Here is a 26,987-nt window from a genome sequence, read left to right on the forward strand (position 1 = left end):
TCAATATCCCGAAAACGTCCTCGGCAAGACTCGATTCAAGATTGCACAAGGCAACATATCGTAAAGGAGGACATTGGAGCATCTCTTCAAAAGTTTCATAGAAACTTCAACAATTTTAAAAGAAGCGAATGAAAATTCGGGAAAGTCTATAAATAATTTATTTCCCCTTATTGCCAATCAAAACAGATTAGCAACGGAGCACAATGAAAGTGTTCGAGCGCATCATGCAACTTTAGAAACACTGACTCTGGAATATCTAAATGCGTCGTCCAACTTTCTCACTATTTTTCCAATCATTTCGGTATATTAAATACGCAGAAATAATAAAAACACTCATATTCACAAAAATATTTCACACAAAATTGTTATTGAATGTCAATTGTTTGACTATCAACTCTTTCGAATTTAAGTTCGAACCAGAACAAAATCGAATGAGTTTCTTCACACCTCAAATCAATTCGTGCGATTTGCAATTTCGATATCAAACAGAAATCGCACGACAGCACATGCCTGTATATCCTAATTTAGTTATGGCAATTTATATGTTTTCGGTTAATGGCGATTTGAGGACGTAACAGTGGTCCGATTACACCCATCTACGAGCTCGAATATTTTTTTGTACCATTGAATCTGCATACCAAGTTTCTTCAAGATACATATATCAATTTTTACTCGAGTAACAGCTTGCACGGACGGACAGACGGACAGTCAACCAGATTTCAACTTTTCTCGTCATCCTGATCATTTGTATATATAACCCTGTATCTATATCGCTATAAACTATAATACACCGTAGCAACTGGTTTCCAGAATATAAAAACTGTGATTATAAATTCGGCACAATTTTCTTTAAACATTTTACAAAAAGCTTGTGTGTGTGTGTTATCAGAAATGATTTGAACATACTCATAAACAGGTATAGGAATTGGTTTTGTATGAAAAAAAGGTGTCCGGTTATAAGGGCTGTCCGTATTTGGGAATTTCCCTGTATTCGCATATTATTATACGTACGTTTCTGGCATAAGTAGATATACTAGTATACTAAGTATGGAAGTTAACACAGCTCAGTAACGAAAGAATCTTTTCGTTGAGCAACAAAAGCCTGGTGTTGCCAGTGGCATAAATTGCCCACTGACTCTAAATTATAGGTTCTCTTTCAATAACGGAGCATTGCCTTTGTAACAAAAATGAGGGAAAGAATAAAGGCAAAAACATATGATAGAGCAAGACTTACCCCTTCGACTAAACCCCTTTAGAAGCCCTCACGATATTTGTTGCTTCTTAAGTGTAAAATAAGTATTTTAACGGTTGGGTTTTGTTTCTTCATTGTATCTTTTGGTAGTATGAGTTAGAGTTGGTGCGGCTTTATATTCCCTTTTCCACCGAAACAGGTTGTGAGCACGAGCATAAAGTGTTAACATTTTTTTATATACATACTTCCTTGTTCTCAACAAATTCACTTGAAAAAACGTACTTTCTTGTTTAAGTCTACTCTCTTTTTTTCTTTTTTTAAACGCCATTTCGTTTGCCCGTTTCTTATTATTACTACCAGTCAACGAATAGTGCGGCTAAGAGTTTTCAATAAGCTTTCAACCGTTCGGGCGTTTAGATTTGAACACAAAAATTGTACACATCTTAAATTCTAGGGAGAAAAATTAAGTTCATTACTTGAAGGTATTGACCCCGTACAATGCTTGTATATATTCGTTTGAACAATACTCTAACTACTATAGCGTTATTAATAATAGAATTCAATTTAGACCAAGAACAAATAAATTAAGAAACGAAACTGAGCAAGACTTAAAATAATTTTATTTTTTATTCACAGAGATTGAAAAGGCTATAAACAGGAGTTGGCAGCATCGAAGATTTTGTGATTAACTCTCCTTCTAAATAAACCGACAACATGGATCCCGACTGTTTTGCAATGTCTTCATATCAGTTCGTGAATTCTCTCGCTTCTTGCTATCCACAACAAATAAATCCTCAGCAAAATCACACGGGCAATCCCACCGGCGGAGCAAATGTCACAAACAGCAATGGCGGCCCTGGCGCAAGCGGCGGTGGCAGTGGTTCCGGGGGGCAGAGCAATTCTAGCGCTGGTACACCTGGCGGCAACGATTACTTTCCAACTGCTGCTGCATATTCACCAAATTTGTACCCGAATACACCGCAGTCCCATTATGCCAATCAGGCAGCATACAGTTTAGGTGGGACAGGTGGAGGTGGCCAACAAAATCCCGACATGGTGGACTACACTCAATTGCAGCCGCAACGGCTGCTTCTACAACAGCAGCAACAACATGTACATGTGACGGCGCAACATGCCGCCCAACAGCAGCAATCACATCCGCAACAACAACAGCACCCCCAACAACAACCAGCACAACAACAAACCAATCTTAATTGCAAATACGCCAATGATCCCTCAACGCCCACCGGCAACAATAACAACACTAATACCAGCAATAATAACACAAACACTCAATCTTTAGCCAGTCCGCAAGATCTGTCGACGCGAGAGATTTCGCCGAAACTATCACCAACGTCGGTGGTGGAGAGTGTGGCAAGATCGCTAAATAAAAGTGTTTTAAGCGGGAATCTGGCAGTGGCAGCAGCAGCGGCCAACATAACAAACACTCATGGCGGTGTTGGTGGAGGCGGTGGGGCTGGCGTGAATGTCAACGTCAACGTAAATGTGCCAATGCACAGTCCTGGAGGTGGTGACAGCGACTCGGAAAGCGATAGCGGCAATGAGGCTGGTAGTAGTCAAAATAGTGGCAACTGCAAGAAAAACCCACCTCAGATCTATCCGTGGATGAAAAGGGTACATTTAGGACAAAGTAAGTTTACGAGCACTTTTATATTATTTGATTAAAATTCTTCATTTGTTTAAATTAACATCTCCCCCTTTAAGATAGCTTGTGGCATTATAAGGAAGTGATCAAAACTATTTGTGTTTTGTTTATATCAAAAAGTTCATATAGACAAATTATATTGTTGAAATTTGGCGTACGATCTCACACCAGCTTGTCTGCGTTGCTCAGATTCCATAAATCATGCAAACATTGGTGTAAAGGAAATATTTTTTATAGTTTGATTTTAAGTACTTCAATAACAAAACTGTGTAGTACTTCAACATCAATGCCTCGAACCCTCAACTTTCAACGCAGCGTAATGTCAAAACAAATAAACAATCTTTTCATGGCACTTTCACCTTCTCGTGCGCCTATCACCACCACCCACCACTCTGCGAAGAAGTGTCAGCAGCATATTCCATACACTGATTGTATATAGTGCACATACGCGCACTCACTGCACATTATCCCCCGGTACACGCTCTCCACGCTTACTCTTTCAAACACATGCTGCTCCCAATTATCATGGATATGGAAAATTGAATTTCTACATACTTATGTACATGTGTAAATACAAAAATAAGAATTTTAGTTTTCAAAAGAACTGGTACATCGTAGTGAAAAGAATATCATACATTTTCTTCATTTCAGAATTTATTTAGTGAGGGCTTTACATTTTTAAGATTGTTAAGATAAGGCGCAGATAAGCCCACTTGTTAATTCTAAACTATTAATAAAAAAATGTGGATTTCTTTTTCTCGAATTTCTCTCGCTGCCCACTAGCTGATCAAGATCTATGGATCATTTTCATATCGGCGAGGTCACACCTAACAAACGCCCCATATGATGTAAATTGAGAATATTAGTTTCAAGTCTTCAAATCACTTGATATTTTACTTTACTAGTGTCAGACGACACATTTTAATACTATGTTCGGACCGACATTGAAAACATTTTGAAAACACATTTGTATGTTGTGGAATCTAAGTCGTTCGGACCGACAGTGTGTGTTTTCGATGAGTTATCACTGACAACTATCAATAGCGGCATTCTCTTGCTCTTGCAAGATTGCACGATGACATAAAATGCAAAAATCCTATACCGAAATATGCAAGGCCAAGAGAGCACCCATTGCAGAATCTAGTGATATATGACGGCTCGAAAATAAACGTGGGTTTTGGTCTGACATATTTATAGCGTGTGTTTGTTGTTGTGCCGTTGCACCAACAGGAAAATTCTGCCATTTCTGCACCGTGCAAGGTTTTGCAAGAGCAAGAGAATCCCCCTAATATGAGAATATCAACCAACAGCTGTTTTTGTATATCCCTTTCAGTGGATTTGTTGAATATATTCGACATTGGATGAGCGCGCTTTTTCATGTCAAAAAAGGACCTGTAAACGTGCTCATAAGTTCTTGTTGTTAAATTAGTTAGTCAGGCAGAGAGCATTTTAATGAACATAAGCTACATTCAGTTTTCTAAATTTTAGTTACTTAGTTAATTTGATCTTTTTGCTGGGTTATCAACAAGATTGTCCGATCGGCTATATTTCAACATAAATTTAGGTATTTAGAATTTATCAGAAGCGTTCGACAAAATTATATGTTAATCAATAGTGTTCAAATAATCGTTCTTATAAAAAAAAACAAAGAAAAAGTAATTAGCGTATACCTATAATTCCAAATATATTGTTGTCGAATATAATTGACATTGACCCGCAAAGTAAGTTTTGTTTTCCAATTAGAAAAAAAATGTATATAAAAGTTTGGTTATTTATAATAAATTTTCAGAAAATATGACATATAAAGCTTTAAATGATGATGAGATATTTGAAATTCTTGCAAATTGTTCTGATATTGAAGATGGAAATGAGTGCCAGTGTGAAGATATGGTGGAATATGATGTCGAAAAGGTGGATGGAAATACTTTTGAAGTGATAGAACGGGAAATTATTCCAGATTGCGGTGAAGCCTTAGATGAAGTGTTAGATTTGGAATTGCCGCTTATCACTGAGGCCGAAATATCTGGAATGGGTATATCAGTTGATAATGAGCAGCCAAGGTCAAGCATACAAACTTCATTGACCTTCACAGCAAAGAAGGCTATTTCTTGGAGAAAAAATCTAATAGAACATTCTTCGACAGCAATTCAGTTTGAACGTACACAAGATGCTGCAGATATTGAAATTGGTACACCATATTCATATTTTAAAAAATACCTTACTGATGATTTCTTCATTGGAACTGCGTATCATACCAATTTATATGCTCAACAGAAAGGTCAATTAAATTTCACGGAGTGCTCAGTCAATGAAGTTCGAATTGTTTTTGCACATCATATAATGATGGGGGTTTTAAAATTTCCGAGAGTTGAAATGTTTTACGATCCTTCGCTTGGAATATCATTTTTCAGAGAGAATATGACCAGAAAACGTTTTTTTTCTATTAGAAATAATTTACATTTGGTTGATGTTATGGACAAAAAAGGGCAGAATAGAGATCAACTTTTTAAAGTTCAACCAATAATAAACACAGTGAGAAATCGTCTTTGGAGCCTACCATTGGAGGAAAATCTCTGTATTGATGAACAAATCATTCCATTTAAAGGGAAGTTCGTAGCAAAACAATACATAAAAGGAAAGCCCACCCCATGGGGAATCAAAGTTTTTTTTTTATGCGGTAAAAGTGGAATTCCGTAAGATTTTCTTATTTATCAAGGATCGACAACTCCATTAGATAAAAAAAATAGTGAAGGATGTTGGTTTCGGTTCTGCTGTTGTTCTTGATCTATGTCAACGGATTCCAAGTATGGCCATTGGTCACAATCTATTTTTCGACAACTACTTTCCTTCTTACCAGCTTTTCGAAATATTGAAGCAACGCAAAATTAATGCCGCCGGAACCATTCGTGTTAATAGATTCGCTAATCCCAAACTTCCTAGTGAGAAAGAAATGAAATCAAGAGGGCGAGGGTTTTCTGCTAAATGCATTGACGCAAATGGTGTTGTACCTATCACTCGTTGGTATGACAATAAAGTCATCAACCTGGGGTCGAGTTTTGTTGGAATTGGAGTTAAAGATAAGGCTAAACGGTGGGAAAAAGATTCTAATGAATTTATATGCTTTGACAGACCACAAGTTCAATATTACCGCATTGACATTCGTTCTGTCAAGTGGACACTTCGCGTAATAATGCACTTTGTGGATTTGTCTTTGACAGCGGCATGGTTGGAATATAGACGCGACTGTACATTGAAGAATATTCCAAAGAAAAATGTAAAGGACTCCATGAGTTTTAGGATCGCTGTAGCAACAACATTGCTTTCTGCAGAACAGGAAAATACACAAGGGGATATAGCACGTAAACGAGGAAGACCGTCGAAGACAAAGTCAAGGGGCAGCTGCCAAATAGCTTTGCGTTCTGAAAGGAACACAGAAAGCGACAATGATTCTATGTCGCCTAATCCGCCTAAGCATAAAAGAAATGTCCAAACACAACCACCGCCAGAAGTTCGTTTGGATCAAATAAGGCATTTACCGGAATTTTTAAATGTTAAAAGCGCAGGACGTTGCAAAGCCAACAATTGTGGTAAAAGTTCCTTTATAATATGTAAAAAATGTAACGTTTATCTCTGTGTAAAACGAGAAGCCAATTGTTTCTTGGAATACCATAAAAACCAATAAGTACAATTATAAAATCAATTAATTTTCAATAAATATGCCATATAATTTGAGACAGAATTGCATTTTTCATATAACAAATTTTGGTATCTTCCAGTGTCAATGTCGAATATAATCGACATGCCCTAACTGTAAATTGCGATATCACAGGTAAAAATAAATATTTTTTTCGAACTTAGGAGCATTATATTACCTTAAAAATAAAGTTTTAGATTTTTTTTCCACCCCAAATTATTTTTTCCACTGAAAGGGATATGGAATGTAAACAAATATCAAGTGACAATTTAGGGCCGGCAAAATATGTCTTCCAAAAACATCGATTAATTTAGAGCAGGCACCGATTATAATGAGTGGAATCTAAGTTGTCAAGTAGTTTTCAGCGAAAACTGTGTTTTCGTTTGACAGATTTTATATGGACGAAAACACAAGTTTTCGTGCGAAAACCAGTTTTTCCCCCGAAAACATGTTTTCGTTGTCGGTCCGAACGTAGTATAAGACGTATTTCAAAGAACGAAAGCCATTTAATAAATTTACTTTGAATTATAATTTTGCAACTTAATAAAATAAATTTGGTTTACGCACATTGCAATATTTTATTCAACTTTTTGAGACTTTTTACGGACTTTTTACAGACTTTTAAAGGCTTTCAACACTTTTACAACATCTTGATGATATATTCCTTGCCACCTAAGAGAGTCAGTTTGCAGATGGGCGTAATCGGACCACTGTCACGCCCACAAAGCACGATTAAACGAAAACCTTTAAAGTGTCATAACTAGGGCCTAGCTCCGCTCCCAAAAGTTTCTTTAGCGTCTCTTCATACTCTGAGAAAATGCGTAAAATCAGATAATGGACACAACCAATTCTCTTAAATTCACAACAAAACTGGTGGTTAAGAGTTTTACAGAGTGAGGGTAAAAATTGCACAATGAGTGAGACACCGCCCACATTTCTGATTCTTTCACTGGCAGTATACACATCAAACACCAACGAATATGTATGTACATATATCGGCATACAACTTTGCACAAATTCAATTGTATTTAATCTTATGCCCAAAATTTGTCCAAATCGGACTATAACATTTCAAGAACCCAAACACCAAATACCTAGACCCCAGTGCGTCTGGTTGATTTTAAAACGCTTTTATTAGCTTCATCTGCATGTTTGTAATTTTTTTCAGTGCTACTGAAAATGAATGCAAGAAATGAAAATTAAAACAATAAAATGCCTTTAAAACAATAAAGTTATATTTTAACAGGATCGGAACCTATCGAACCAGCATATAGCTGTCATACAAACTGGGCGATCAAAATAAAAGTTCTTGCATAGAAGCGATTTTTCTTCCCAAGGTATCTTCGCAAAACTGCAAATTAATAGTTTAGATTGGACAACTATAGCATATAGCTGCCATAAAAGCTGGCCAAACAAACTTAAGCCCTTGTATGGAAAACGTTTCCATTTGTGAAGGGTATTATTGCTCGTATAAACGAAGTCAACGGTTTTTCTTGTTTTTGAATATAATAAATATGGAATGCCTACGTGCTCCCTTTTACAGACTCAAATCAGTTAAATAATTACCGGTTTTAATTGTTTCTAACTCAGTTAACAAAGCAATTTTTCATTTTGTGGTAGTTTATTTATATTATTATTCCAGGGATACATACATTGTTTTAATGTGAACTAAAGTTAAACTGAATGAAATTAATTACTCTCCATTAACTTTAAATACGGACTACAAATACACACATACATGTGTGTGTGTACTCTAATTTTAAAACCAAATCGCACCTAAGCGTTGCATCAACAGATTTCAATTTTCCACAACTAAGAATATTACAAATGGATTTCGTGCTCCACAATCAGATACCAACAAAGCAAGAAGTCAAGAAGCTGCAACAAAACACTAAGCAAATGCAGCATAATGATTATAAAATAGCAAAATGGGCCAGAACATGCACACACTCACCTGGCACATCGGCATTCACGAACATTTATTTTTACAAATATAGAAATACATATGTATGAGTATGTATATATGTATGTATATTCAGACTGGCAAATATTGTTTATCCACATGTTATTTTGTATGTGTGGGCGCGTATGAGTAAATGTGTATTATGAGGCATTCGGATATAATGACTAAGTAATTATTAGAAAATTTTAGTATTTGATGTGGTTAAACAGACGCATGGCTCTACAGAATGGTCACCTAGCTGACGCCTGCCCTGTTTTTGCAACTAGCTGTAGAACGAAACATTTCTATCTATTAGTATCTGATACAAGCGAAAATGCGCCATTGATTGCCGCTGGTTCGGAATCCGTTGAGAGTATTTGCCCACATTTCATTACGGTCCACAAATTATGATGGAAAGTAATTACGTGCAAACGATGCATAAAATGTGGTAACGTAGGAGTGGATTTGTCTTGAAGCCATTGACCATTATAGCCATTCCAAACGGCTACGGCAAATGAATAAATATTGAATGTTTGTCTTTTGTTTGCATTTTCAAAACTAACTTTTACTAATTGCAAATGCAAAGAACGGTAGCTTCATGACGACTGTTGGAGAGAAGTGGGCTAGGGACTCGATAGGCACTCAGAGTTCGTCTGTGAAAATTTTAGTCGTAGTAAGAAAATCAAACTGTCTATTTTGGACAAAACTAATTTTCTGTACAGGGTCCGGCACTCGAAGTGTAAATAATCATAAATTCTTGTTGAAACGTCCATGGTTTGCGACCGAAATGTTTGTTTGGCCACGGCTTCAAAGCAGCCTCCAGAACACTTTCCCGATAATATGTCGCATTTACTTTGACGCCAGGCTCGATGAAAACAATTGTAGAGTGCCCATCTGCGGTGACAGCGGCCCAAACCATTGCTTGTGGCGGGTGCTGCCTCCTGGTGGCCAATCGATGGCTTAGATTCTCATATGAACGGTGGGTCAAGTAAACCCTATCGTTTTGAGAGTTTACGAATTGCTCAATTGGAAAAATTTTTTCATCAGAAAACACAATGTTCGGAATTTGACCGCTTTCGGCCAAGCGAAGCAACTGCTTCGCTCTCTCAAGTCTTACTTGTTGCTGCTTCGGTGTGAGATCATGGGCCTTTTGGAACTTGTAAGGCTTGACCTTGAGCTCATTTTTCAATATGGGTCGGATGCTGTGGTCGGATATTTTCAGTTCTTTAGCCCTTTGATTGGCACTTCGTCGTGGATTTCGCTCAAGTCGCTTCTTCACTTTCCGAACCATCTCACGTGGCGTTGCAGTCTTTTGATGACCACCTCCATGGCGTTTTGCGATGCTACCAGTATCATTGTAACGAGTGATGGTGCGATAAACAAAAACTTTATTCACATTAAGGTATTTGAGATCACGAACAATTGCTGGCTGTGATTTTCCAGCTAAATATAGAGCAATCACACTATTACGTTTGAATTCAATTTTGGCAAAACGCTTGTGAAGAATACTCCGAACTGTCATTCAGCAAATTTATAAACAGCTGATTCCAGTGCGACAGCTGCGCTAACGGTCTGAAGTTTATTACACTTCGAGTGCCGGACCCTGTATATCCTAACACCTTAACTTTCATATTTAGTATGACCAAGAAACCCCTATTTCAATTTGTAAAACAAACAAATAGTTAAGAAACAAGTAAGGAAGGGCTAAGTACGGGAAGGATTAAATCCGAGTTCGAAGGACAATGCAGTATGTGTTCATTTAGTATAAACAGCTGGGTTAATACCTTGGTAAATAAAGTTTGTTTGGTTTACGAGGTCTGTGGCAAGTATTCATTATAAGAACAGTAGTGGCACGATTTCGCTCATTTTCACACTGTAATTTAAGAATTTCAAAAGAATTTAATTGAAATGGATAGAGCAGGTCCCGAGATATATGAATCTTATACCCTCTTGGAGGTACAAACCTAGTTATGCCATTTTTATACTCTCGCAACAATGTTGCTAAGGAGAGTATTATAGTTTTGTTCACATAACGGTTGTTTGTAAGTCCTAAAACTAAAAGGGTCAGATATAGGGTTATATATACCAAAGTGATCAGGGTGACGAGTAGAGTCGAAATCCGGATGTCTGTCTGTCCGTCCGTGCAAGCTGTAACTTGAGTAAAAATTGAGATATCATGATGAAACTTGGTACACGTATTTCTGGGCTCCATAAGAAGGTTAAGTTCGAAGATGGGCAAAATCGGCTCACTGCCACGCCCACAAATTGGCGAAAACCGAAAACCTATAAAGTGTCATAACTAAGCCATAAATAAAGATATTGAAGTGAAATTTGGCACAAAGGATCAAATTAGAGAGGGGCATATTTGGACGCAATTTTTTTGGAAAAGTGGGCGTGGCCCCGCCCCCTACTAAGTTTTCTGTACATATCTCGGAAACTACTATAGCTATGTCAACCAAACTCTACAGAGTCGTTTTCTTCGGATATTTCCATATACAGTTTAAAAATGGAAGAAATCGGATAATAACCACGCCCACCTCCCATACAAAGGTTATGTTGAAAATCACTAAAAGTGCATTAACCGACTAACAAAAAACGTCAGAAACACTAAATTTTACGGAAGAAATTGCAGAAGGAAGCTGCACCCAGGCTGTTTTAAAAAATTGAAAATGGGCGTGACCTCGCCCACTTATGGACCAAAAACCATATCTCAGGAACTACTATACCGATTTCAATGAAATTCGGTGTATAATATTTTCTTAACACCCTGATGACATGTACGAAATATGGTGAAATCGGTTAACAACCACGCCTTCTTCCAATATAACGCTATTTTGAATTCCATCTGATGCCTTTTCTGTATAATACGAGTATATACATTAGGAACCAATGATGATAGCGGAATAAAACTTTACAAAAATACGGTATTTGAAAAATATGTAAATGACGTATAATGAAATCTCGATTATCACTTTATCATGCGAGAGTATAAAATTTTCGGTGACACCCGAACTTAGCTCTTCCTTACCTGTATAGGTTTACGTTTAATGGCGTTTTGTGGAAGTGGCAGTGGTCTGATAACGCCCATCTACAAACTTGTTCTCCATTTTTTGCAAAGGAACACGTATACCAAGTTTCAGTATAAGCTGTATAAAAATAATTCTGGAAGAAAATTTAATACTAGTTCATTTAATATAAGAAGTTGGAATGAAAATTTTAGCAGTTGCCGTTGTCATATAACTTTGACAGGCATTGATAAATAATGGGCATTTCTCTCGTTTTTACTAGTGCGGCAGATAATAGGCTCATTGGCAGAACCATTGAAAGATCTCGTACGCCACACTTCGATTGCTTTTTGCAAAGTTGCGATACACAGAAACGATCAGCCGACAAGTAGAACAACGTCAACAAACCGTTATGTATATGCGCTGTTGACAGCAGAAACAACAACGCCAACAATACCGATATTAACGCAACACGACATGTGCACTGCCGCCAAAACGATTGTCTCATCGCCGCACCATATAATGGTTGTTGCTGTACGTAAAAAATTATTTTCTGATTTTTCAGCTAGTGTAGAACATTTTCAACAGCTGCTTAAAAACTTTATTGTACTTTGTTACAAAATCGGTGGTAAGAAGTCAACATATTGTTGGACACCGCAAGTGCTCAAGTTTTCGAAGTGCTCATTGTGAGGTTTCTTCCTTTGCTGTTGAGAAGATACGCAAGAGAGATACTTGGTAAATTTTACAAAAGAGAACATTGAGTCGTACTAATGTATGATTGTATGTGATATAATTTAGTAAACTTAGTCTATTATCGCAAATCGAAGACAATGTAAAATATACACACAAATGTTCAGAGCGTCGAGCTGAGTTAATTTTGCCATGATCGTTATAGCATTTACATAGCTACCATACAAACTGTACGATCGAAATGTAGTGCTTGTATAGAAAACTTTTTTATTTACAAAGCTATTTCCACGAAGCTTGACGCGAATTAATGTTCAAAGTAACGGTAAAACGTCCGAAGAAATTCAGAAATCGGGCCACAATAGCATATAGCTGTCATACAGATTGACCGAACAGAATCAAGTTCTTGTTAGAAATATTTTGCTTTTTATGTTGGGTGTAGTAGCTTCGGTGTAACGAAGTTAATGTTTTTGCTTCTTCTACTTAAAATTAATTCATTTTATAAAGCATTCTGCTTACTACCAGAAAGAAATTGAGTAAAATATATTATATTTTGTTAAGTTTGAATCTGAAATGAGTAATAACTGGACTAATGATCAGCTTCAATTAATTTTTATAGTTTAATTATTATATAAAAAATAAGGAAAAGAAGCGTTTGCACACTTACATATTTACATACATACATATATACAAAGCAATATACATATGTATGTATGTACATATGCATGTAGTTGTACCATTTTGCACAATTTAATAAACATTTCTAAGCATTTGTAAACACAGGAAGAGTTATTATACACATGTACAGTACAATTAAAAATAAAATTAGCTTGAAATTCAGTACAAAAACATAAAGTTTATTGAGTTTTCGTTTTATTCAGTGTACTAAAACGCAACGCTTGCGAGCCCGTTAAAATCAGTTCCCAATTGGCCATATTTCAAGCAACGAATCAGCGTTCATGTATGCAATTATGCAAATTTGTGACGACGAACTTGAGTACCGCATAACGCCAGTTAACAATTATTAGGTATTTATTGGATGGTACATATTGCGGACTAAGTCTTTAGCGGTGTGCATGATTAACCACCTTAGTTATGCCATATTGAAACAAAAAACTGTCACTCAAGTACTGTAAGTGCATAAAGCAAGTGGTGAGTATACAGAATGCAGAATGTGAAACTTGGAGTACAAGAGAGTATTAATTCGGGTATGGACCTACTACATGTATGCGCTGAAACAGGATACACTTAGCAAGGGCAGCCCCTGGCCACTTGATTATTTTTCCTTATAAACAACTTCAAAAACTTACATCCGCACTATTCAAGCCTACCATGTTGCTTGAAAGGTCAATGAAAATCTTTGTACTGAAGCTAAGCTTTGTTGTGTCCAACTCCATTGCTTCCAGTTAAAACCAGTTTATGAAATGTTCATCCTGTACAAAACCACATGAAAATTTTGCATTAATATGTATGTATGTACATATGTATATTTGCAAACTTTTGTGTGTATTGACCCCAGGTTCTTTTGCGACTCTAACGTCAGAGTAATATACACGAGTACTTAAGCTTTCCCGCAAGTTAAAAAGATTTCCTCATTCCTATTCCGTATTACTTTCAACTCTTTTTATTTTTATCAAAAAACATTATAATGGATACCGTGTTGTATTATTCTTTGCTATTTGTGTGTACAAGTTTTGATTCCCTAAAGAAAGGCTTATTGTATTAAGGAAGCCTGCTTTAAAAGCCTCAAAAAATCGATTTTTTTTTTGCTTAAATCTCTTTAAAAATTATCTAAGAATATGTCCCCAAAGTTATAGATGGGAATTCAAAATATTGTCGAAGCCAGAAGGGAAATAGTGACCGAGCATCTAGCAGATATACGAGCGCTTGGGCATAAAGCGAAAACTTTGACGCGCGATTTCTCGGTTTTTCATTTTTACGATTTTTCTTAATTGACGGGCGGGATAGAAAACAAACTAAACGTCGTAAGGAATTGGGGCAAAGTGTATTATTTTTGGCATGCGAGATGCATCGCTCAATTGCTTCCCAAAGGCAGAATTACAAAGATTTCGTATCCAAAAAATTTTCGGATGATGTTTAAATATATAACCTTATAAACCCTTGATATTTCGCTTTAATCAATTATTTCTTTCCTTCCCAAAGGAATTCCCAAAAAATTATATTTTTTGATTCGCTAAAGCAAGGCTTATTATATTAAGTTATAACATATTATATTAAAATTATGGTCAAACGGTAATTACACAGTACAAGAGTGGCACATAAAGACAATTAGCAGATAATCATATTAATTTTTGGTCTATATGTATAAATACAGTTTTGATACACAAAGTGGCAAAGACATTCAATATTTAATATTATAATACTAAAATCTAGCAACGAAGTCCTTGCCCATTAAGCTTCACAAAAGAATATTTCGTTTATTCCTTATTATAGTATTTGTTTATTTCAAACCCTACTTACCATATACCAAAATAATTTTAGTTTTCTACCCTGCAGATATAGCAGGGACTACGGATTTCAAAATGGATAGTCTATTTGCTTTAAATATAAATATATTACGGCCTTAATTTAATACAAGTGATAATTCTAGTACCTATGCGATCCACCACTTCCTCCCATTGAACTTTCATATTTATTTAGTCTATCAGCAAGAGCAAGAGCCTTGAATTTATGACAATCAGCACTTTGAGGAAAACAATGCTCTCGCGGCGCGAACTGTTTCTGCATAACACGCTGCCAAGTATAGGGAATTGATGTATAACCTCATGAGATGAGCACGCGAACGCGTTCGCGTACTTATGAACATTCTATAAGTAAAATAATAACAATCGTTATGATTAAATGTAGCAATTTGAAAAGTCGTGTTCGAAGTTAATGAAAATGTAATTGGGTACCTGTGGCAGCAGTCTGCTAGCCGCCCATCAGCAAAGCGCGGACCAACGATGTAACCGGCTGGTCAACCAACCAGTCCGGTCGGACAATAAACTTCCATCGACACACCAACACATTTATGTCCGCTTCCACCAAACGCTTTCTATTAAAGTTAATGCCAGAACTTGTTATGTAGCAGCTTCAGTAAACATGAGGTCTGGAGAAAATGGTGAACATAAGAAACAATAAAGTAAAGTGTTTAAGTTAAGAGAACATGAAGAAGTGATCGTTTTCAATACATATACGTAGTATGTACATATGTATATGCACAAATCTTAGTTATCATATAATCTAGAATGGTTCTTTTAATGCTTTAAGGATGCTGCCAAACATTTAGTTTGAGTATGTGCGTGCTTGTACGAGGCAGAGTTGTTTCTCATTTAATGTTAAAGTAATATACTATTAGTATCAAATACGAGTCCAGGTCTATGCATTTTGCACAAAGTTGCATCATTTAACTCGTTTGCAACCTCTTTATTACTTGCACGTTCAACTATAAAATTGCTACGACAGGCGATACAACTACATAGATGCGAGTAGAATCATAACTATGCTCCGATTTTACTGTTTTCATAGCAGCACTAGCATTTTAAAACGCTTTTCCAGTCTATCCACCTATTGCATAATATACTACCATATACTTAAAGTGCAATTTTCGTTTAAAATGGCATCGAACTTCAAATCATAGAAGTAAATTCAACTATAAGACAAGTGCATGCGGTATATACATAAGTATATAATATTAAATACTCTCGAATCATAAGAATTAAAAGAGGAAAGCCTGCTATAATGGTGTGTCAAAAATGGAGAATCGACAATAAATTGGTATTAAGTGAAGTTACGGAGTTGTAATTTATACGAAGTAAACTTTTTAATGTTTAACTCTTTTAGATAGGTTTCAGAGGTATATTCCTTTTTCAATATATGTCATTTATTGTAAACATTTTACGGAGTTAGATGGGTGTCAGAGGTATATTTTTTTTCAATATGCATGTGTCATATATTTTATATAAAAATTCCGAAAACTCAGCCATTGGTACCTCATCATTATTGGTTTATCTAAAATCAAGATACCAAAAACTTTCGTTAGTAATTGAACGAAGGAAAAAATTAATTACAGTTTAAAATTTTAACAGACTTGGAAAAAACTTAGGTTTTGATAAAGTTTTTCTCATATATTTGCCCGAAAAAAAAGTTGTAATAAACAAAAAAATGGTTCAATGACTAGATGATGATATTTCGAAATGTGTGTAAAATTTGTACAAAATGGGCGGAGCTTCCGGATCGTCTCTTAGAAGCTCTTAAAATTTGCCTCAAATCAGCTTGAAATTTTGGGATAAATTTTAAAGATTTTGTATTATTTAATAAGACGAAAAAACAAGTTTGATTTTTTGAAATTTTCAAACTCGCCTAACCCCTTAAAATCAATATGTATTTGATGACAATCTCTTCTAGTCTGATCAATATATAAATGAAGTGAACTGGAGAAACGAATGAAATGATCGTATATAGAATATACATTATGCAACTCCATTGTTAAATTTGAACCTTTATGAGTCCGATCTGATCAATTTTTTTGAAGATTGTACCGCAGCCTTAGACTATATTCCATGGCAAATTCCCTAAAGAAACCTTTACAAATTGGAAAATTTTCCATAAAAGAACTTAATTTTGATCATTTAGATTGTATGGTAGTTATATGCTATAGTGCTGCGAATGTGCGCAAAAATGCGCTGATCATTTATATGTTATTTTTTATTGGGTTTCTAATGTCTCCTTCTGGGTGTTATAAACTTCGTAGCAAACTTAATATACTCTGTTCAGAGTATAAAAATTAGGTAATTTTTCTTAATATGAGTAGTGATGATTCAGCAAGTGGGCTCAGACTGTTTGTGCATTCATACAAAACTATTGCAAGTGATATGCGTTTAAATATTAGAAGAAATCGGCTGACAGGCAATGGCGCCATTGCATCGGTCGATGACGTACAATCGCTGAAAGATGTGTTTTAGCTTACTAAACTTTCATAATTACAACAACTCAACACATGCGTGCACTTTACACGAAATACAAAATTTCACTTTCTCACTCAAGAGCAAAAGTACGTTTTTCCCTTATTACATAACTCAGACAACGCATTAAAAGGAAAATTTATAAATATACAATAATATATTTGTGAATCGGCTAGTAAACATTAGGTGCTAAATGTAATAGAGATTAAAGTGTAAACTAGCAAAGTGGAATTGGAGTGTAAATGGGAAAAAGTTCGAGCAATAAATTTAGTTAAATGCCAGCAAAATGTTCAATGAAAATTTATCAAATCAAAATGACAACCGCCATCATGCTACATGATTAAGGCCCACCGAATTGAACACAGAAATGCTTCAAATCCATGTTTTGAATTTTAATCGCACACTATATTGACCTCATGTCGGCAAACGCGCCCACGCATTCCTACCAATGTCAAATTGGGAAGGCTATGTCAGAAATACCCAGCAGCCGACAGCCGACAGCCAGTAGCCAGAACGTGCGTTCATAAAATGCAGCCCAACGGAGTATCTTCAAGGTGAAACAGAACCATCGCAAATTGGTTGCAAATTCAACAAGAAATGTTGAATTATTAATAAACATAAGTGAGCAGTGAGCAACGGCTGGTCACGTGCTTCTTGGCCAGCTTGTAAGAATTCATACATACATACATATGTATATTTTTTTTGTGAGCACACCTATCTTTTCAAATAGACATTTCTACTTATTTGAACATAAAATAAAAAAGCATCTTGTTCGAGTATTTAGAGCATATTATATATATATACATATACCATATATACTCTATAGGGTCTTCTAAGTTTCCTTCGGATTGTTTGAAATTTCGTGCAAACTTTATACATACATACAAATACCCTGTTCAATAAGGTATAATGTACAAGGTCTGCAAGTACTTATATTGGATTTAGTTGTACAAATAAATCAGCACATCTCCAAATATTAAGGAAAGGGCACTTGCTGCTCTTAACTTCTCAAATATTCTCTGAGCAGAAATTCGCTTTTTTAGAACAAAAAAAAAAATTATTGAAAAACCAAAATTCAATAGTCATAACAGAAATCAAAAATTGTGTTGAAAATATAACAAATTAATTATCTGCATAATTAATGACCTTTTAATTCTTAATGGTTCTTCTTTGAAACCGTTCCAGAAGAAAAAGCAAGAGAAGCTAAATCAGTAACAATGTCCAACGAGCTTAGGGCTGCAATCGAAATAAGTAGCAGCAACTAACAAAAAATAATTAATTTTAAATCATTTGTGGATCGGAACAACGGCAAGCTTCAGGAGAAAGATGCTCGGCTAAGGCCGTCAGTTTCAGTAAGTCCGTTGAATTGGCCATACACGTAGGTATGTTATTTTATCAGCATCGTTGTATCTGCATACGATTTTAATGTGAATACATATTTTTTCACATAATTTATGTGCGCATTTACGCCAAAGATAATTACCGCCTATATTTCCTTGAAGGAGAACGTCAAAGTCGGTCCAAGATTTTGCAAAAACCCGTACCACAACTCCAGTGCAAGAAAAGAAGAGGGTTATTATACGGGTATACAATTTCAATATAGTCAGATATGCATGCTTGTATGCATATACATACATATGTATTAACATCACAGAATATACTGATACATAATTACTCTTCGTATGTTCATGTACAAGGAACATGCATTTATGTATTTAAGAGCAAATGCCTTAAGTTCATGTTGTAGTTACGGCTGAGATGCCTTGCAAAGCGTTGTATAAAAGAGTTTAATTCTAAATGACCAACTCACATAATTATGGGGCTTCCGAGTAGGGAGCTCACTTGTTCAGCTATTCAGGCTGAACTTTATTTTATCAACGCGTTATTTATTATACATAGGTGTTTATTCTAGAGTTGTGTAAAAGTTGAGGGACCAGCAAGTTATAACCTGTTCCAACTGTATTTGCCACACAAAGTTTCCTCTTATATTACGTGTTAAATACTTAGGAGAGTATGCACTCGAAGAGAGAAGTGCTCAGCTTAGAACTGTTTAAAAAAATAAATTTCAATCAAGTTACCATTTGAACATGTTAGAAATATGTACATACATACGGATATCTTCTGCATAAAAATTTTACTCAGATTTTTTCTGAAAAAAAATCGTATTTTAGGAAATAAGAAAACGGACCACAATTTTGTACACACTTTTCCAAAAAAAACTTTCAAAACTTAATATAATTTTCGCATTTCGAAAATTAGAAAATGATAGTCGGCTGACTAGTAGGGCTACGTTTCATACTAGTTTTGAGGCAGTTGATGTTGCAACTGGGTATATTTATGCATACCTTGGCAACACACATTAAAGTCATTTGGCATCATGTTTGCTTTGCTCACAATCCGCTGATTCTTGTATCGGGGAACCTGTTCGGCTACTTGCTCAAGTTGTTTAATTAAATTGCGCTACAAGAAGAGTCTGATCTTGGCAAATGATCAAAAACACAATAAGAAATTTAAAGGAAAATACTACAACAACGTCTATTCAGCGCTGAATTAAAGTAGCGTCGGCTGAGCAATTTTAATGGAAGTCCTGTTCTTTTTCCTTCCTGCCGCACTGCCAACATGGCGAGCACCGTTGAATGAACACACCTTAGTACACCATATTCATTAAGCGCCACGCAGAAAAGGTGCTCATCGCAGCCATTTTTCTTGCAAAGCATTCGGTTTTTTAGCTTTCTTTGGATCCACCGAAAATTACGCTTTTGTCCACGTCTTTCGCCACTTAATGAAAGGCAGTGAACTATACCAGTATGCACACACGCAAATTTATATTGGTCGCATCAACGCGCAGCCACTATAATCTGTAGATACCCCGACAGCGATTCTGCAATCCGGTGCACTGCTATGCAATCAATCAAATTGAGAATATTGACCACAAAGAAAATTTCTATTCAAGAAAGTTTATGCACACTTCTTCGGGATGGAAGTGCACTTTTTATACTTTCCTTGAAGTTTGTAGTCAACGCATTCATTGATTTGCCATTAATAATATTCACAAAAATTATATTTTTGCTCATGGCGTGTGGTGCGAGTATTTTTTATTTTTTATTTTTTTTTTGTTTTTGCTTTGTTTTGTTTCTTTCCGGGCGGGTGTCGTAATTGTGATAAATATCTTTTCGTCACCAGCACAGAAAATATGAAGAAGTACATTGTGTTCTCTGTAAAAAAGAAATAAAAATTGAAGTCTGTATGTTTTTTATACAGAGGCTTCAATATCATTTGAAAAGAAATTTATTATGATTAAGAAACGAATTTGACTTATATTCTGCATAATGTAAGAAGAGGATTTTTATATCTCATTGGAATGTTAAATATACAGATTTGGTTCCACTAAAACTTATCAAGATAAATATTAGCCAATCCGATTTCATTTAGTTGACAATGCAAGTTCGCAATTCTCCAGTAGGTGTGATTCTTCGATAACTTCAAGCAAGTCCATTTTATGACATAGGGCTTGAAATCTCAACCAAAATTCCACAGCTTCATGAGCTCCAGATTTTCAAATTGATTCATATACATACGTACATGATGACTTTGCACATAAAATTACAATATCAAAACTTAATTGGCTGTTTTAGCACTTTAGCTCAACTTTTGAGCGCTTTTTTTTGAATTATTAGCATAAGTAAGGTTTTATTTACTATTTTTAGTTATTCAGAAAACTTCAATTGGCAATGACAATAGTCAAAGGTTATTTAATCAAATAGTAAATTCTGCATGAATTTAATCACGATTACACAAACTATTGTTGTTTTACCAAAACGCCAAAGTTATTAAATAATAATTCATAGCTGAGTGAAATGTATGTGCCGATTTTTACAACATCCGGCTCTTATTAATATGGAAATTTAAATTATTCTGCTTAAGCGGATTAGGGAATGTTGGTAGACGAATTGGATTTTAATAAAATAAATAAAACATACTTTAAGCGATTACATAAAGTAGATAAATTCATAACATGATTAAGAGCAGAGGAGACTGCCACATAGTAGTTTTTAACAATGCAAAGCATCAAACATGCATAGTTGTGTAGGACATACATATGTATGTTTTTAAGCCCATATATGTATGTATACGTGTAGACTACCAAGTTACATCCAATATGGCCGCTAGCACTATATGTCAAACTTAAAAATCTTAAACGTACAAAAGATACAAAAAATATGCGATCATTGTACCTTGTACGTGTTTGCCTCGAACTGAACAGAGACTCTCGCCCATCTCATCTTTGAGCACCACAAAAGATGTTTTGATTTTTTTATTTACTCATTATACAAGTTATTCTCATCTTTTTCTGTTTTTGGTTTTTTGTGTTTTTTTTTGTTTTGTTATCTCACTTTCCCAAGTAAGTCAGGCGCGCATGTGCAAATTTGTTGCTGTTACACTGAGCTGTAAAAAGCACGCCAACTACAGAGTAATATACCCACACGCGCACATCACAACAAAAATCACGCTGCTCGCATCCGCCCGCCTTTTAATGAAGCGCGAAGCGGAACGAACGCGCTTACGCCGCTCCACCAATGGATCCGTGGTTCAAGCCATATCATAATAGCTGCCACAGCATCCACGATCAGCGCCAACCAATATTGGAAGTTGTAGGTAAAATATGACTTAAATGTGCATATAACATACCTACATATGTGTACTCATCTATATACATATATACATATATATAAGAGTACATTTAATACTCCTTGCTTTAAAGTTAAAGTTAGTGTTGTTAATTGTAATTTCGATTAGCACCTAACACGTTTATTTACCTTTGTACAGTAATAAAAAGAATTTGGAAATACTTGTATGTAACAATGGAACCGATAATAAAAGAGTATGATGCAATAAAGAAAAGATGAGTGTGGGTTCTACGACTTCGCAATCAACACCACCTACCGCCTGCTTGGAAATATGCTTTTGTATTTACCTATGCAGACCGACGAAGTTGTGACGACAAATTGCAATTATGTACTGTTATTAAATGAATATTATATGCAAATACCTTTTCGTTGAAGGTAAAGGGCTTACACTTGCGAATAAGATGCTTTTGAAATCAATAACATGGAAGTTGAAACACAAAAAGGCCAATACATACATAACCCCCTACGAATAAGAGAAAATCTGTAAATTATGTGTAGTATATAGATATTACTATATTATTATACGTAATCTAGCTTTAGCAGATATTTTGTTTGATTTAGTTTTGTAAATATATTAGTAGAATCGGAGCAAAATTAATAAAAAGTATAAACGTTTGAATTATTTTATTAAAATGACTAACTTTAAAAAACTTTACAATACATTAGTGTCTTCCTAACAAAATGAAAAAAACGAAATAACATAGCACATATTATTTAACTTTCTTCACATCGTTTGATAAAGTTGCTGTTAATGAAGCTTCTACTTACTTCTACTACACCAGCTGTTTCGCAAAATCACTCGTACAGATTTCAAAACCCGCACAGCACCATATGATGTCATTACACTTGACTGAACGGCTGAAATTTCTTAGAGCCTTAGCTCAAAAGCCCAGAAGCCCACAATCAAAGGGAATGTGAGTGCGATTTAAATATTATTTGTAATATGTTTCAGTAAATGGTACAGTGGTACAGTATTCTAGTTCTACCATCACAACATGTTGCTCGTATAAAAATTGTGTTCACTTAACGGATATTTGTATCACGAATTATACATAAGTATATGTTTAAATAATCAGGATGACATAAGTATGTACACACGCTTCTTAGCACGCCGTTAAACGAAAACTTATGAAAGAACATAACTAAGCACTAAATTAAAATACAAAGCTGTAATTTGGTACAGGGAATCGCAGTAGCCAGGGACACCTGTGGAATAAAATTTTTTAAAAGTGGGTGTGGCCCCGGTCACAAATTGGTGCAATGTATATCTTTCAAACCTCCAAACCGCTGAAGCTAAATCAACAAGTTTGTTTTTTATCACCTCTTCGTATGCTGTGAAAATTAATAAAATCAGATATAAACCACGCCCACTCCCTTAAAACGGTTATGTTGAAAACTGCTATATAAGAATTAAACTTCGGACTGCCCACCTTCATGGGAAAATCCTATATCTCAGGAACTACTGGTGACCAATTTCAACCAATTTGGTGTCTGAAATTACCAAAGTACTTCTATTATATGTACACTGTGAATGTGGATGACAACCACGCCTAATTCCCATACAACGAACTTCAGAATTCTATCTAATTCTTTCACTTAACAGAATACAAATCAGTGAAGTTATCAGAGCCAATCTTTAAAAAATGGTTTCCTCAAGGTAATTAATCGTATGTATGCCCAAAAATTTTCGAAATCGAGCTATAACTTGTCTAGACCTAGACACCAAATATGTGAACCGCAGTAAATATGGTTGATATTTTACCGACCACATCGGCCAATCTAAGAGATCTAGTATTGAAATCCGGCGTGAATATTTTAGTTATGACAACATACTCTTGTGCCGGTCAATACTTCTCTTACCCTTCATATAGCTAACATAAGATTTTTCGAACTTCCGTCTGACTTTATTCAGCATCTATCGGTCAATATAGATGTATGATAAATCTTAATGAAATTCAGAAAAACTTACTCGCCCAGATTTGAGGAAGAACTAAAACTGAATTTTGCACCATAATAATGCGCTTCACGTATTAGTTTGACTTTGTTGTTCACAAAACACAAAATCACAGAAAAAACAAAAACATCGAAAAATGCTTACAATGTTTTAAGACTGTGAACTATAGCAAATAAAATTTTTAAAGCCAAACCTCTACAAAACGAAAATATTAGAAGGAGTTTGATTTTAAGAATGAGAACGAACACAAAATTCAAAATTTCATTTCACACATTATACATATTCTTCCAATATACAGATGTTAAAGGCTTTCTTTCTTAAGAAATTATTATTCATTTTACACATTTTTTTCTCCTTCAAACACATTGATTACATTGTGTTATTTTCAGTCACAATTCTAAAGACAACGGCACACTGTGCGATATTTTTGCCCAATTCGCTATCACAAAGGCACGTAGAATATAGATCTTACAGAAAGAACGCTTTAAAGCGAAGCAATCAATTTACTTTCTGACAAAATTTCCATTTTTCATCAAAAACTTAGCACCGAGTACAAAACATGGATGAGAGGAAAATTCAAAAGAGAAGACCAAAGCACCCACAAACAATAGAACACCAAGCAAAATAACACGTAGAACTGAATGTTAGGTTGATTCACTATGTCTAGTGTTTGATATTAAAAGTGTAAATTGACTAGCCCATAATAAGATTGTCAGAATAAATAAAATCTTTTGCAAAAACTGCACAACCAGTTTTTGTAACCAGACATGAGTACGTTCCATTGACCGGATACGGACACCATTTATGTAGGTAACATTTCATTCAAATAATTTCTGATAAACTGGCAATATTTCATAAAATGTCTCAAGAAATTTGTATACAATTTATAGTTCCTGATCTTTTGTTGATAATTGTTATTAATTTTTGATGTTTTGCCACAGCTGACTTGCACTGGTACAGTCTGGTTTTGGACCTTAGCTCGCATGTAGGAGTTCAATAGAAATATACATAGTTCTGAGTTTCAGCTTCCAACTTTAAGAATACATTTTAGCACTCGTTTTTCCACGCCCCGATATGTGGACAGCCCCATTGCCGGACAAAAACACTCCACGGTGGGTGTCCGGTTATGAGGAATTTCACTGTATACTACTTTAATAAATTTTCTCACTTACTAAATTAAAATTTTTTAATTACATAAAAAATACGATAGAAAATTATATTTACAAAGTTTTATTTAAAAACAGCTAAAACATACATATCATGAATCACCCTATTGAATTTAAAATAGCCAAAAATGCAAAGCCAAAAATGTGGCAGAACACATGTCCTAAAGTTGGGGAAGTTGTAGAATTTCCTAATTTTGTGGGTGCGAAATGTGTTCACTGGGGCAACGGCAGTCACCGTTTCCTTTGTGCATTGTTTGCATGTTACACTTTTCGTTGGAATTCATTTACCATTTGCGGACACTAATAACATCTTTTCAAGAGCATTTGATTAATGATTGAGTAAATGGCAAGTATTTCCACTCACTTAACAGTACCAACACTTCGCTAAGATACTCAACTTTTGTTGCAATTGTTTTTTAATAAAACATTCCACGATTGCGAATAGAAGTAAACATTGTAGAGACAAAAAACTTTTGTGCGAGTATTTTTTCTATCTGCAGCTTCCACCTGTTGCAGCCACACTACAGACGCATATAACTATACACGACATTCGTCATATTGAGTTCGTACACTCCCGTTAACAATATACGTATAAGCTTTGAACGCTTACAAAAACTTTAACTTGAGCTGTAACACATATGTATATTATTATAAATACATACACTCATACTTATTCGTGTCGTTCAGTTAATCGTCGAGTGCTTCATGGCTTGCGCGTATTAAATAACCCCCCGAAAACGCTATCGCTGTGGCCATAGCAATCGTAATATCATTTGTCGCATCATGTCGCCTCACTTCAATAAGAATCATTTATCATGACACGAAATTCTCATACGATTTGATTAATTTTCTTTTTCCGAAAGAAATTAACCCGATGCTGTTCAGTGCCACCAATTTGTTCACCGCCGACCCCACCGACACCTTCCTCAAACAAACTCACAATGCCATTTCAGCACCGCAATCTACATCTTCAAGTTGAATATTTATGTTATTTGCTGCCGACGGTGCTGCCTCCACAGTGGTCGCTGCGTTCAGATCTCCGAAATCGCGCTGATATTCAAAGAATAACTTTACCCGTCGTCGTTTTAGCATTTTTATACCGAATATACAATTTACTTTGTTGCCGTTTGTTAAGGAGCCCTACTGACTTCCAATGCGCATAGCTTGAAGATTTATTTCATCCAACTCTGCTCATGCATGTCGCAAGCACATATCACGGGTAGTCCAGCCGCCGCTACTCTTTTATTCAGCGCAACAACTCAAACATAGCAGAGCATAAAACACAACGCGCTCTGATTTATTTATGGATTTTCGAAGTAAACTAAATTTTTTTATTGAATTAAATGTTCATATTTAGCTAGGTTAAGTGCGTAAACAAATCGTTTAGCAATATATGTTTAGGTTTAATAAGTACTCAAGAATTCAACGAAATACCGAAACGAGTTTAACTTTTTTTACCTTAAATCTTTCCGTTATAATAAAGCAGCTTAAAGTAGTTTCGAGCCAATTTGCCCAGTTTGAATGTGAGTGATGGATTCTAGCTTTCGTTTTGGCAGCCATGCCACCTCTTGTGATTTCATCTTCCTCACTGTTTTTCTTGTAATTGTTATTTTTGTTGCATTTGTTCGAATGTCAATGATGCTTGCAGAGGTTGAGGCTGGTGTGATGTTGATCGTTGTGGTCGCGTGGTCAGATCGGAAGTTAAATGATTTATGATCATGAAAAGTGATCGAGCAAAATAGAAGACCTGGCAATATTGTTATTTCTGAGTATTGTCAATTTGACAATCAATTATAGTGGACATGATACTCCTTTTTATCGTATTAGATAATATCGTACATTAAGTAATCTTGATCTCTAAAAACCATTCTGAAAACAAAATGATACACATCAATTTAACCTTAGTTATAAGGCCGATTCTGAACTGGTTTTCGGTAAATTAACATATCCTTTAGACTATTCGACATATTTCCTTTTAATTCAAACTGGCCAACAGAATTTACAATATTAACTATTGTTGATATTACTC

At 35.3% G+C, this 26,987-nt stretch overlaps 1 protein-coding gene across 1 annotated transcript in view; it reads left to right on the forward strand.

The window, feature by feature from the left end:
* The window catches only part of LOC120782746 (homeotic protein Sex combs reduced), a 54,825-nt gene that overhangs the window by 12,852 nt on the left and 14,986 nt on the right, over window positions 1-26,987 (forward strand). The window contains exon 2 of the mRNA XM_040115188.1: window positions 1,829-2,843. Coding sequence (XP_039971122.1) covers window positions 1,907-2,843 — 937 coding nt within the window. The 5' untranslated portion in view covers window positions 1,829-1,906. The remainder of the gene's footprint in view (window positions 1-1,828; window positions 2,844-26,987) is intronic.

This window comes from Bactrocera tryoni, chromosome 1, assembly GCF_016617805.1.
Source record: "Bactrocera tryoni isolate S06 chromosome 1, CSIRO_BtryS06_freeze2, whole genome shotgun sequence".
In the NCBI taxonomy this organism is placed as follows: domain Eukaryota; kingdom Metazoa; phylum Arthropoda; class Insecta; order Diptera; family Tephritidae; genus Bactrocera; species Bactrocera tryoni.